General features: G+C 44.1%; 1 protein-coding gene across 1 annotated transcript in view; it reads right to left on the bottom strand.

Moving 5' to 3' along the window:
• Positions 1–7,512: 7,512 nt before the first annotated feature.
• Positions 7,513–15,208, bottom strand: part of ANKUB1 (ankyrin repeat and ubiquitin domain containing 1) — a 79,182-nt gene continuing 71,486 nt past the window's right edge. The window contains exons 4-5 of the mRNA XM_014537445.1: positions 12,040–12,154; positions 7,513–8,700 (exon numbers count right to left, since the gene is read on the bottom strand). Coding sequence (XP_014392931.1) covers positions 7,758–8,700; positions 12,040–12,154 — 1,058 coding nt within the window. The 3' untranslated portion in view covers positions 7,513–7,757. The remainder of the gene's footprint in view (positions 8,701–12,039; positions 12,155–15,208) is intronic.

The following is a 15,208-nucleotide window of genomic DNA, read 5'->3' as shown; positions in this document are numbered from 1 at the left end:
CTGAAAACAGCCCTCAGTCCCTCACCCAGGATGGCCAGGCACCCCAGCAGGATCCCCACCGCGATCCGGGACACCCTTCAGGGCAAACCAGCCAGCCCCCACCCATGCACCAGGCCTCTATCCTATATAATAAAAGGGTAATATGAAAAATTGACCCTAACAGCAGAAGGACTGGGAATGACTGGTCACTATGACACACACTGACCACCAGGGGGCAGACACTCAATGCAGGAGCTGCCCCCTGGTGGTCAGTGGAGTCCCACACAGGGAGCTCTGCTCAGCCACAAGCCAGGCTGATGGCTGCCAGTACAGTGGTGGTGGTGGGAGCCTCTCCCGCCTCCTCCGCAGCACTAAGGATGTCCGACTGCAGCTTAGGCCTGCTCCCCGCTGGCAAGTGGACATCCCCCAAGGGCTCCCGGGCTGCCAGAGGGATGTCTGACTGCCAGCTTAGGCCCAATCTCCCAGGGAGCGGGCCTAAGCCAGCAGGTGGACATCCCCTGAGGTGTCCCAGACTGGGAGAGGGCACAGGCTGGGCTGAGGGACCCCCCCAAGTGCACAAATTTTTGTGCACTGGGCCTCTAGTCTATACTAATAAAAGGGTAATATGCTAATTAGACCGGACGTCTTCCAGACATCCTTTTGGACAAAGTTGCAGCAGCTGTGAGAGCTAAGGGCCGGTGGCACAGGAGAGGCAGTGGTTCGGAGGGCCCGGGCTGGTTCCTCATGCACTGCGTGGCCCCTCCATCCGCAGAGACAGACGCTTGGAGAGGCGGGCCAGTCCTACCCACCACAGAGGACCCCTCCGTTCACAGAGGCGGGCACCAGGAGAGGCAAGGTGGCCCACGGTCCTGGAGCCTCCGCAGAGGCTAGATGGGGTGCAACTGAGGTGCCTCAACCTCCCACAGTCCCTTCCCCAGCTGGCCAGCCCCAGATCGCCCCCCCACACACACAAGTGGGCAGGGGGCGGGGCCAGTGCTAAGAAGTGAGGGCCGAGGGTCGGCAGCCCCAACATTGGCCAGCTTTGGCAGCAGCAGCAGCGAGGTGATGGGGGTGGTGCCTTCCCCTGATCCTCCTGGTTGCCTCCCGTAGAGGGAGGCCAGACAGCGGCTTAGGCCCGCTCCCCATGGGTCATCAGTAGGACATCCCCTGAGGTCTCCCAGGCTGTGAGAGGGGGCAGGCCGGGCTAAGGGAACCACCTCCCAGTTCACGAATTTTTGTGCACTGAGCCTCTAGTTTATAATAAAAACTCTCAGCAAAGTGGGAACAGAAGGATCATATCTCAACATAATAAAGGCCATATATAACAAATCCACAGCCAACATCATACTCAATGGGCAAAACCTAAAACCATTTCCTATAAGAACAGGAACAAGACAGGGATGTCTGCTTTCACCACTCTTATTCAACATAGTACTGGCAGTCCTAGCCACAGCAATCAGACGAGAAGAAATAAAAGGAATCCAAATTGGAAAGGAGGAAGTAAAACTGTCATTATTTGCAGATGACATGACACTGTATATAGAGAGCCCTAAGGAATCCACCAAAAAACTACTAGAACTGATCAAGGAATTCAGTAAAGTTTACAAAATAAATATCTGGAAATCAATTGCATTTTTATGCACCAATAATGATCTATCAGAAAGGGAAACTAAGAAAACAATCCCATTTACAATTGCATAAAAAATACTTAGGAATAAATTTAACCAAGGAGGTAAAAGTCTTGTACTTGGAAAATTATAAGTCACTGAAGAAAAAAGTGAAAGCATACACCATGTTTATAATAGGAAGAATTGACATCATTAACATGTATATACTACCCAAAGCAATCTATAGAATTAATCTATACTACTTGAAGCAATCTATAGAACCAATCTATATTACCATATGATTTCACTTATGTGGAATCAAATGAACAAACAAAATAGAAACAGACTCATAGATACAGAGAATAGACTGACAGCTGTCAGAAGGGAGGGATTTGGGGGGCTAGGTGAAAAAGGTGAGGGATAGACACAGACAACAGTATGGTAATTACCAGAGGAGAAAGGGAGTGGGGTGAGGCAGAAGAGGGTAAAGGGGGGATAAAGTGTAATGTAAGGAGATTTGACTTGGGATGGTGAACACAAAATACAATATACAGATGCTGTATTGTAGAATTGTACCCCTGAAACCTATATCATTTTGTTAACCAATGTCACCCCAATAAATTCAATAAAAATTAAAAAAAATATAAGCACTATGAATAAAAACAAAGCAGGGCTGGAGGGTGGGGGTACAGGCTGGCAACTCTCAGGTCAGTTTCTTCTCTAATAGTCCCTGCCTCTTTGTCAGGCTCAGACCCCGCTCTGTGTGTGGGGAACTCGGCTAATTCTGGCATTTACCCAGGAGAGGCAGATGTAGTCACTGCCACTCTGGCAAGCCAGGTCAGTACACACACTCATTAATAGGGCTGCCTTGCTATATAGCATTATTTGTCTTCACCAATTGGGCTCTTGCTTGGGCTTTCTGAACACTGGGACCTACTCAAAATATATCTGTAAGCTCCTGAGAAGACCTAGGAATTCCAATAGCTGCTCATGTCCTTCTAGAGGCGGGAGCAGAGCATTATGGGTCATACTGCTGAAGCAGTGGCTGGGTGTGTCTGTGTACCCAGACCTCACTCTTGCTTTGACTAGCTCAAAAGACAAGAGTAATCCTTGCACCCTGGCCTTCATTTATTATTGTATGCAATCTACCACCAAGTTCTATCAATTTCTTTCTTACATTTGTCTCAAATGCATCCACTTCTCTCCTTTACTCAAGTCACTCCTGTAGTGCAATCTACCACTCACTGTCTCTCCTCTTGACCCCTGTATTGTCTCCCATCTGGACTTCAGAATCCTTTCTAGTTCTGCATGGTAGCCAAGTGGTCTTTTAAAAGTGTAAAGCTGATCAGGTCAAACTTTTCCCTCATTGTTTTAAGGCTAAAACTGCCCAGTCTTTCATAGGGATCCCAGCCTGCCTCTCCATGTTTGTCTTATATCTTTCTTCTCTCTCTTTGCTCTAGCATATCTTTCTATTTTACAAATGCTCCATGAGCTCCAGCCACAAGGCTTTTGCACAAGCCATTTCTTCTACCTGGATCACTCTCTCTCCACTCTTTCTCCACCTGGTTAACTCCCACTCATCCTTCAGAATTCAGCTCAGACATTTTCTTAGGGAGTTCAACGTCCATGTCAGGCTTCCATAGAACCTCTCCCTTCAAGTTCCTCCCCTTCATAGCACTTTCCTCAGCTTGTGTGATAATGCCCATCACACCCAACTAAGCAGTTTGCCTCACCAGTGCAGGACCATATCTGTGTTTGCTCTTGATTGTATAGGATGAGCAATTGCCCTGGTTTGCCAAGAACTGAGGGATTTCCCAGAAAGCAGGACTTTCAGTGCTAAAACTAGGAAAATCACCCTATTACTATATCCCCAGCTCAATAAATGTTTGTTGAGTGAATAATAGTTAATAATCACTAATTGGGCCATCAACCCAACCACCTAACTGAATCTGTTTCTGTTCAGCATAGGAGTTCAAATTCAAAAAGGAAAGGGTAGTATAACTATATCCACCTCTCCCTGGATTGACTAGCAGTTTCAGGTATACATAGATGCTTTCATGACTCCTTTGAGGGGCATAAACCAGACCTAAAAGAGCTGTGCAGGAGTGTGAGAACCATGCCAGGTTCCCCAATAGTCAAGGCCGGTAGGAGCACAGAGGCCTTGTTATCAATACACCAGAATGATCAAAGGCCGCTCTGGGCATGTGCCTAAATGGAATGTTCAAGGACTCTGAGCCTGGGAATCCTAATCAGTCCACGATACCATGAGTGGGTTCAAGGACACATGGTACACTGTGCCCTTCAGTAGCCAATATGATTGATGTAACTATTAGCACGAAGCCTTCTTTGTCTAAATGCTATAAAAGTAGGTTACTGACCACTCTAGTCAGCTGAGGTGGGAGTGAGAAGAGTAGCCAGGGTGGAGTGTGTGAAGAAGTCTGCTAGAGAGAGCAGCTGGGCAGGAGAGACAGGAGAAGCTGCTGAACCAGAGAGCTCAGATACCATTATGTGAGGTGGTGAGTCTAGGAGGCAGCGTGTGGCTGCTCAGATAATAGCTGTGGGTGCAGAGACTGATGCTGCTTTATGGGAAAGATATAAGTTCACCAGCCGGTGTCCGGCTGCCTGCCTGTATGGACTTTGCTGTGAGGACTATTCTTTCTGATGGCTATATGGCCACTGGCTTCTGCAATAGGCTCATTCTTATACACCCATAACCTCTCATGTCTTCTCCATCTAAGACCCGGTGTCCTAGGAAGTCCAGCCCCAGGCAGAGGGGCTCAGACCTAACACCTGTTACTAGTGAGCAGAGGATAAAGGAGGAACTTGGACTAAGGAGAATTTAGAAGAATACAAGGACTCATAGCCACTCAGAGATACTCAGAGCACCAGAGCTCCTGCGGGGCTCTGGCCCTGCCCTGACAAGGGGCATGAAAACTACAGGTTGCCCCCCCAGGAAAGATGCAATGGAAAGAGAAAACAGATGGAAAGGAAATAGAGAGCACAAATAGAGGGAAGAGAAAGTTACTGGGAAAAGAGAAATAGTAAAGTTGGAAAGATTTGCTGGAAGCACTGTATAAAATCAGACTGACCACCCCTCCTTCCATGCCTCCCTTATTCACTAACCTCTTTCTTTAATGCAATGTTTTCCCCAGAAATTCCCGTCTCAACCTTGAAGTTGTTTTTCCTGATAACTACAATTTTATAAGATACTAGAGGCCTGATGCATGAATTTTGTGCAAGAGTAGGCCTTCCTTCCCCCAGCTGCCGGCACTGGCTTCCCTTTGGCACCTGGGACCCAGGTTTCCCTCTGGTGCTGGCAGGCACCTGGGACCTGGGCTACCCTCGCAGCCCTGGCTTCATCTGGAAGGACGTCCAGAATGAGGTCCGGAATGATGTTGGGTCTAATTAGCATATTACCCTTTCATTATTATAGATACCTACAAAAACAGCATGCTAGTACAACCTCTTTTGGAAACTGTTTGGAAGTGTTTACTAAAAATACATTTAAACTTACTCTCTGACCTAGTAATTCCATTTCTAGGTATATAGTCAAGTGAAATGAATGCAAATGCCCACCAAATATCACATACACAAGTAACAATACAGCCTTATTCAAAATAGCACCAAATTAGAAACAACCCAAATGCCCATCAATATGAGAACAGATAAGTAAAAGTGTGGAATACTACACAGAAAAGGAATACAATATAGAAGTAAAAAAAAAAATCAACACGTGAAAAAACATGGGTGAATCCCAGAGGCAATATGTTGAGCAAACAAGCCATACATAGAAGGCAGATATCACATGATGCCCTTTATATGAAATTCAAGAACAGGCAAAACTAATCTTATCGTTAGCGATCAGGATAATGGTCATATCTGGGAGGAGTTATTGACTGGCAAGGGGCATGAGGGAACTTTTTGGGGTGCTGGAAATACTTTGCATCTGATATGAATGACAATTACATGGATGTATGCAAAATGATCCATATATGTGGGATTAACACTTCTTATGCATTTTGCTATATATTTCACAACCCATTTCCTCCCCAAGAAAACACTACATATAACAGACAGTGGTAGCCTTTCTTCCCCGCAAAGCACACACATGCCTACCTTAAAACACAGATGTGTTTGCACATTCCCATCCTGCCTAGCATTGCACTGGGCCATAGTAATTACTTATTGGATGCTTGAACAATAAGCTCATTTTTAGCGTGCATCTGTTGATAAAACTAACCAGTATTTCCTTTCTTATGTTTACAGACTGATTTTAAGATGGACTATATAATGTTTTCAATTAATAATTTGCTAGTCTTTTTCTAGACTTTTAGATTATCTCTTTTTCTACATTCTAGTCAGAGACAACTCACAAATTACAAGGATTGAAGATTTTAAACAGTTTCTTCTTTTACTGTACTAACTTCATTGCCCTGAATTGTGCCTGTGTTATAACCCAGATCACTCTCACCACTAGGTGGCAATAACCTCACTAAAATAAAATAGAACTGAAATAAAGACCAATACAGAAGGGCAACTAAAACAATTTAGCCTTGTTTTTTCTTTCCTTCTCATAAATTCAGTAAGGAAAAAAGCCAGTCACAAATCTGTATTTCTGCTATAATACTGGCACCCAATAATACCTCATCTATATATATAAAACCCTAATATGCAAATAGACCGAATGGCAGAACAACTGAACAACCAGTCACTATGATGTGTGCTGACCACCAGGGGGCATGCGCAGAACATGGCGGGCGTCAGCAGCAGGTGGCAGAGTGTGGAACATGGCAGCATCGGCCGCAGCGGGATGGTGGAGCAGGTGAGTGGGGGTGCCAGAACAAGGCAGGGCGTCAGTCGCTGTCATTTGGGTGAGCCTCTGGTGGTTACTGAAAATTCTTTGCTTCCGTGCACCGCAGTTTCACACGGCACTCACACCCCCTGCCAGCACTGAAGCTGCTGCTCGCACCCACTGCCAGCGCCCAGCACCGTCCCCAATCACTCGGTGCCATCAGCAGGTGTGAGTTGCGGCTGCTGGACCCTGAGGGCTTCTCCACCTCCCTCTGCTCCTGAAGGGCGATCGGGGCAGCAGCTGCCGCTTGCACCTGCTACTGGCACTGGTCCCAATCGCTCCACACTGTCAGTAGGTACGAGTGGTGCCGGGGCTGTCAGTGCATGGGAGCAGCCGCTGGCGGGACTGCTGGCAGACAGGGGACCAGGAGCTGAAGCAGGAGGGGTTGGGCGGGGGCATGGAGGATGGGCTGAGACCCACTCCTGTGCCCACCACAGCCTTGGGCCCACAGTTCCTTTCAAGGTGCATGAATTCATGCACTGGACCCCTAGTAACTAATAAATGGGACTTGAGATTTGATCAGAGTTGTGTTTTCAGTGAAATCTGATAATGATATATAAACATTTTACCTTATGAAATGAATGTGCCTGAAAAATCCATTCAGCTACACTTAGCTATGTCTTTAAATATGATAATGTATAACTTTTAAAAACTTGCCTTAAACATTAATGCCAATTCTATCACCCTATCCAATATAGACCTCCCTCACCTTTAGTTGCCCAATAAGTCAACTGAAGTCTTTGTGGTTTGGTTGGTCATTAAATTGTTTTTCTTTTTTCCTTTCACTTTCATTACCAACCAACCTTCCAATACACTTTTGATGTCTCCCTCCCACATTTTAGTTTCCTCTTCTCCCTTTAATTATAATGAACATTTATTATTAGTTTTTAAAATTGATTTTAGAGAGAGGACTGAGGAGAGTGAGAGAGAAACATTGATCAGTTGCTTCCCACACATACCCTGACTAGGGATGGAGCCTGTGACCAGGGCATGTGCCCTGACTAGGAAATGAAGCAGTGACTTCTTGGTTTATAGGTTGACGCTCAACTACTGAGCCACATGGACCAGGCTGAAACAATTCTTTTAACTGTGTCTATTTTCTTCCTGAAAGCTTATGTAGTAAAGCACTACACGGATTGGACTGGCCAATAAAATCAGTTTGTTTTGTCCTAGACATGAGGCTAAGGTGAGGTCCCTGAAGCCAGGTGCATTGGAACATCCTGCATAAACTCTATGGCATGATAAGGCTTCATAGACCAATCCCTGCCCCTAGCCCTGCCCTATTAAAAGTTCATCCTTGTATGTTTAAAAAGGAAACATTACCTGGCCACAGCTAAGTAGTAGATGGCGTTTTCTCTTGGAGTTCTCCCGCTGTGCTCAGAGAAAGATTTGAAGGAGGATCTGGGTATAAAGTCAGTACAGGATGTTGCATAATACAAAGATGGGTGTGAATAGCCCACTCTGGAAACTGGAGGGAGGGGAATTTGGGGGAGATATGTATTTTTTGTGAGCTTTTCTTTTTTCCTAACTGTGGCAATCATATTTTTCCAATTTCGTTGTTGATGTCTTTGTAATTCAGAAAATATATTTGTATCTACCAGCTGAGGACATTTGAGGGTTTGTTCTCTTGTGTCCTGCTGTGAAATTGCCAAAGGATTGATGGGTTTCCTGCTTGTAATTTGTTCCCTGAGAGGTGGTAGCTTGCACATAATGTTCTGTGAGTCCTTGTTCCCAGCTTTGTGCCAGCTCTTGGAGGTCATTTTTGGTTTGGTGAAACCATCCACCATCACAGGGTCTCCAACTTTTGCCCCAAAGACCCTTGCTCCACAAAGCTGGCTTTTGTAAAGATTATGACTCTGAGCTTTGAGGACCCACTGTTTTATTTTAATATAGATCCTCATGGGGACTGAAATCTTCAGAAAAGAAACCGTGGACCACATTTTACTAAGTAAATATAATACGCAGTCTTTATGCTTGTGTTTGGATGCGATGGTCAGGGGAGTTTGACCCACTGCGTTTTTGCATTCCAGGCACAGCACGCTGTAGTTGACAAAGGCCTTCAGAATCAACAGCTGGCCCGCTTCTGCAGCTGCATGAATGGGGCATTTAGAGACATCTGCATGCAGGGCTTTGTGGCACCATGCTCGGTAGGGGTGGACGCCAACTGCCTCGTTGGGCCGCACACCCTGCTTCAGGGCCCATTCAGTGAGCTCAATGTAGCCATAAAAGGCGGCAATGTACAGGGCCACCCTTTTCTGATACCTGAATGAGTGAAACAAGTAGGAGTGGGGTAAGTCAGCAAACAGACAAATGTAGTTACATTAAATACCCATGAAACATTCTAGTTAAAATGTTTGTTTCTTCCTAACTTATACCCAAACGATTTTCAGAAAAGGTATACAGTAACATACAAGTTAAACTGTAGAGGTTCCGCTTATACACATTATCCTACTATGCACATGTACATAGTTCAAACTGCTTTCCTTGGAGAAGCTTTCTTTTTATGAAAATTAAATGCTCAGGAAGAATACAAAGCTTTATATCAATTGGGAAAGTACTGGAAGAAATTCAACACATTTTAGAAATTTGAAAGTTGTGTATGGTTCTATCTTTTCTAACAATCCTTATTTTTTGGCTTCTGAGATGCTACTGCTATCTGATCACCACTAGATGGCCCCCTACCAACACCATGCCCAGTGCCATCATCTCCTCTCCCACCTCCATTTATCCCTTTCCAGGCTTTGCCTCACACTATACTCAATGAACTTTTTATTACTTAAACTAGAGGCCCAATGCATGAAATTCAAGAGTAGGCCCTCCTTCCCCTAGCTGCCAGCACAGGCTTCCCTCTGACTGCAGGCAGGCACCCGGGATCCGGGCTTCCCTTGCAGCCCTGGCTTCGTCCGGAAGGACTTCCCATCTAATTAGCATATTACGCTTTTATTATTATAGGTTGGAGGCTGTCTTCTGTTCCAACAATTGAAGTTCTAACTCTTCACCTTGGCTATAAGGCCCTTCATCATGTGTCCCCTGCCCCCTTCTCCTGCCCCACTTTGTACCAGTCCCCTTCTATTTCACTGAACTGGAGCCACACTGGCCTTTTTACTATCCTTCCAACACCCCATAAGGCATAAGCTGAAAGATGGGGGAAGGCTGTTCAGAGAAAGAAGAATTAGGGAGGGAAACCTAGACAGGGCCCCACCAGGTATTGTCCAGGATACATTTGGGCAAGGCTATCTGACCCCACTGTAGAGATGGAGACAAGCTAGCCTGATATCTAGAATACACTATGTGTAACTAACTCTCCTATGTCTGATTGCATGCTCCCCACACCACCTTTGGATGTGGTATGTGACTTCCCATGTAATTTTCTTGTATGAAGTAGGTGGTTTGCCCAGAACATATGAGTCTTTAGGAGCCTCTGGCAGATAGATTATAACTAATTAGAGTTATAGGTTAATGCACTGGCACGTTGGTTCACACATCAATTTCTTTTGAAATTCATTATTGCACATCAGCATCTCTGAACTTGATCAGTTTTCTTGATTTGGGAGCAGAGCCTCTCCTGGATGGACTAACTGGCCTCTGCTTTCATCCTTATCATCCATGTTGTGGGAACTGGAAGCACTCTTGTTACCAAGGTTAATTGACCCTGCCTCCTAAATGTATCTTTTCACAGTCTGTTCTCTTAGTCCTAACCAATAATAATCTCTTGACTGTCTCCCTGCCTTCCTGCCTTCCTCTATTCCTCACACTGAAGCCAGCCAGCCTTCTAAAACGCCTTTCTCTACCTTCAGAATACGTCCTTTACATTTCTGTGGGTCCTGCGTGAACTGGCCTCTTCATAGCTTTTGAGCCTCTGGCCATTAGCTCCCTCTCACTCTGATCTATCATGTGAAACTTCTTTCAGTACTTGCACATCTATTCTCTTGCCCTTATCTTTGTACATGTGGGTCCATCTGTTTTGGAACACGTGTTTTTTTCTCCCTACCATTTATCTGAGTACCAACTCTTCAGGCCTCAATTTCAATTCTCTTTCTCAAGATGATCCCCTGAGTCTGTTATTTCTCCAAATTATACATTCCCATATCATCTTGCATGGTGCCCATGTCATAACACTTTTCCCATTGACTGATAACAGTACCTAACATTTGTATCCTGCTTGCCACCTGCCAGACAGCTCTCTAATTCCTTAATCTCTAAAACAGTTCTATAAGATAGACATTATTATCATTCCCATGTTATACAAGAGGACACTGAGGTACAAGATGATGGAATAATTTGCCCAAGTTTACACAACTGGACACTGAGGGAGTGGGGCTTTGAACCTAGCAGATGGGCACTGCAGTTGGTACTCTCAAACATTTTGCAGTTCTGCTTCTTCAGGAATTGGTTACTGGTTTTCTCTTTCGCCTACTGGACTGTAAGCTTGCTAAGAGCATGGACTATGTCTTGTTAATTGCTATATTCACAGGATCTTGCATAATACATAGCAAATGCTCAATAGATATTTGTTAATTGGGTGAGGAATAAAAGGAGCTTTTCAATGTGATCATTTATAGTCACCAAGCTCTTACATTTTATTGAAATATTAAGTCAAATGGAGTTGGTTAAGCACATGAGTACTAGATTTAAATTGTCAGGATCCAACACCCAGTCATGTCCTTGCTGGCTGTGTGACAATGGGCACATTTTTTTTTATAGATTTCCTCATCTATAAAAAAAGATAAAATAGTATCTACCTCATAAAATTGTTAAGTGTAAAGTTAGGTAATAAATATAACAGTGTCTGCTACAAAGTACTCAGTAAATATGCACTATATGTAACAATGTAGCACAACAATTTCTTTGGATTTAGAGCATGAAAAAAAATTAGTCTAAAATAGTTGAATATTTTGTAAAATTGCAAATGGTGGCTTTCCAATCTGTCACTTCACAGAGCCCTTGGAGCTCCTGGTGGGTATGTGGGCTTCTGTACAGCATAATTAAATCACCCACAAGGGAGCACTGTTCTAAAATACTACAATACCACTGAATTGAAAACAAAGGGGTAATATAGCATTTGGGAAGCTGCAGAGATACATTAACTTTTCTGAGCCTACCCACCTCCACGGCCAGGCCTCACATGCTTCACTTCATGTACTGCAAAAGTATGAATGTTGTATTAAATGCAGCTTGAAAAATTATATGGGAGCTTAGAAAGAGGCAGCCAATGTTTCAGCCAATCAATTAGCAAATGTGTTGTATTTTTTAAAGAATAATTGAATGTGAGAGTGAGAAGATACTTATTCTGATGGCTTTAAAAAGAGATGTTAAAAGTCTGATACCCAAACCAAACTGGTCACCCGTTTAAATAGTGTTTCCTGAGGAATGTGTACCCGAATTGCAATCCTTCCCCAAAGGCTGTTAGCGCTGATGGCATCCCTGCTTCCTCATTCTACAAATCTCTCCATAATGGGGTCTGGTTGAGACATGCTAAGTGGAACTGGCATGGAGCAGCACACCAGCCATGGAGTGAATTATAGACTCAAAGTCCTATGGAAATTTAGGGTTACTTAAAAAATTACTTAAATTAATTTAGCATTTGCTTTATCTCCATACTTAAGTACCGGTTTTTCATTTGATAAATAGCGTTGGACTTTAAGTTTTTGTCCGAGGAGACAACCCATCAGAAATTCCTTCCATCCATCCCAGACGTCCAAGCGAAGCGTTGTGCCTGTGGATCAAGAGAGGCAGTTACAGTCCAGTCCATCATGTGGCTTGGCAATCCATAAAACTTTTAAAGATAGCTTCCCCCACAGAGGCATGGACTAGATCAGTGATGGCGAACCTTTTGAGCTCGGCGTGTCAGCATTTTGGAAAAACCCTAACTTAACTCTGGTGCCATGTCACATATAGAAATTTTTTGATATTTGCAACCATAGTAAAACAAAGATTTATATTTTGATATTTATTTTATATATTTAAATGCCATTTAACAAAGAAAAATCAACCAAAAAAATGAGTTCACGTGTCACCTCTGACACGCGTGTCATAGGTTCGCCATCACTGGACTAGATGCAAAAGTAACCTTGGAGTAAGTTGACAGAGATGTTATTCTTATCTGAGGCCTGCACAGTGATTGCATATGATGCTGAAATATTTTTTGCAGCTATCTGAAAACACTACTGTGGATACTGATTCCATGACGATGTACATATCACCATGTAAAACTAAAGCTATTTTGTTGGAAAAGGAAACGAAAAAAACATGGCAGGACAAATGGGCTCCTTCTTGGGCCTTTAGCTTATAATAGGCTGTGGGTGGAGCTGAATGAGCCTTTTGTTCTGTGCTTCACAAAAAAGGAGCCATTCTGTGTTATGAAAGTTCATTGCTCCTGGAGGATTTATCACTTGCTCCTCAATAGATGACTCTCTCCTGATGCTGTGACACCACATTCCCTTTGCTCCTTGGGCAGGTGTTCTCCAGGAATCTTTCCTCAGCCTTCAGATCTACTCACTCTACACATCCCTCAGGATAAAACCCAACTTGGCCTACCCTGACCTCTGTCATCTTCCTCCATCCAGCCTGCCTCACTTACTCTGTCCAGGGCACTCTGACCTTTCACCTGTCCTTGAGACATACCAATTCCACTCCCATCTCAGTAACTAAACATTTATAACTTCTTTTGCTTCACGGGGTCTTTATCCAGATTTTCACAGGGGAGTGTCCTTCTTACTCAGTTTCCAATTCAAGCATCATGTCCTCACAGAGGACCTTCTCAGCACCATAGCTAACTCAGTCCCTGCCGCCACTGCCCCTCCCCTCTAATACTCTTTATCCCATGACCTTATTTTTACTTATTCATATCCCCTGCCATCAGTACTTGAAATAGTTTTACTTGTGTAAAGATTTTTTTTTTCATGACCCCATTAGACAGAAAGCTCCTTCAGGACTTGTCGCACTTGGTAAGTGCTCACTAAATACTTGTTGGTTGACTAACAGGCAATCTCACTGATGCTGATGGCTTCATTGACCACCCATGTGTCACTCCCTCTCTAGTCCACAACTCTAGCCTAGCCTCTGCTGCAGCTCCAGATCTCCTTGCTGAGGACACTGCCATACAAGGGACCACACTACCTTCACGTTATTCTAGAAGACAACTTGTTAGCTTTCATCCCAACCTGCTTTTCCTCCTGCATTCATCTCAGAGTTGTTCTCCATCCATCCCTTTTTCTTTTTTTTTAAATTGATATCAGAGAGGAAGGGAGAGGGAGAGAAAGAAACATCAATGATGAGGAATCATTGATTTTTCTTTTTTTTTAAATTGATATCAGAGAGGAAGGGAGAGGGAGAGAAAGAAACATCAATGATGAGAGAGAATCATTGATTGGCTGCCTCCTGCATGCCCCACACTGGGGACTGAGCTCACAACCCAGGCAGGTGCCCTGACCAGGAATCAAACCGTGACCTCTTGGTTCATAGGTCAACGCTCAACCACTGAGCCACGCTGGCTGGGTGCATCCCTTTTTCTCATGCTCTGCATCTATACAGTCACTGAGGCCTGACTAGTTTATCTCAGAAATGTTAAAGAACTGTTTCCTCATCTTCATCTCAACCAGCTCCGCCCTATTTCATGCCGAGATAATCTCTCTCCTGAATCTACTCTGAGAAGCTCCCAAGAAAGTTCCTCCTCCCTTTATTCAAGTCTCTGCTCAAATGTCATCTCCTTTGGCTGTGTAAAAATAGCCTCCCCCACTTTCCCACATCCTTATATCCTGCTTTCTTTTACTTCATAGTTCTTATTTCTGTTTAAAATTTGCTATTTTCCTGTTAACTTGATGGTGCTTGCTTTCCCCATGGCAATACAAACTCCCAGAGGGTGGGAGCCTTGCCACTCTCACTCACAGCTCTCTGCCTGCTTTCTCAGTGGTGCCTGCTCATGGGGAATGTTCAGTGGTATTTGTTGAATGAAGTTCCACTCACTCCTCAAATCCATTTTGGGCATGTGCTGCCCTCCTTACACTTAGCAGCCCAGCAGGCTGGTCTGCACTTCTGGATACACACCAGGCTATTTCTGGCTCTGGGCCTTCTTCTTTTGCTGCACTTCTGTCTGAATTCTTATGACTCCTTCCCCACACCCTCCTACCAATAGTTTATGACGCACATTGGCATCATCTTCTCCAGGAAGCCCTCCTTGACTACACCATTCTCTCACTTCTCCAAAGAAGTTAAAGTACTGCTCAATTGGTGGCCATAATATATTTTGACACTATCATTGAGCATACATTCCTACTTTGGAATTGCTAGTTTTCAAACACTAACAGAGAACTCTTTGAGTCCAAGCATCATATATCATCCAGCCTGTAGCTCTGTTTTAGTTATGCTCTTGGGTTGCAAGGAGGATCTCAAGAAAATAGGTTTATTATATTAAGACAATTACTGGAAATGGTGTGCATTAGGGACCAAGGCCCCAGAATCTCTGCTTTCTTTGTCTCTTTGTATGTCTTCTCACTTTCTCTACCAACAGGCTGTCCTGCTCACAGTTTCTATCCTATCTATCACAACTTTGGCTTGTATTCAACATTGGTTTACCACAACCCAACCTTATTTCATGATACCTTTCATTTTCTTTTTTTTAAAATTAAATCTTTATTGTTCAGATTATTACATTGGTTCCTCTTTTTTCCCACCATAACTCCCCTCCACACAGTTCCCACCCCACCCTCCACCCTCACTCCCCACCCACTGTCCTCATCCATAGGTGCACGATTTTTGTCCAATCTCTTCC

Source organism: Myotis brandtii, unplaced genomic scaffold (assembly GCF_000412655.1).
Source record: "Myotis brandtii unplaced genomic scaffold, ASM41265v1 scaffold179, whole genome shotgun sequence".
Classification (NCBI taxonomy): domain Eukaryota; kingdom Metazoa; phylum Chordata; class Mammalia; order Chiroptera; family Vespertilionidae; genus Myotis; species Myotis brandtii.
The sequence above is the reverse complement of the archived record's forward strand: the minus strand, read 5'-3'. Positions and strand labels throughout refer to the sequence as shown.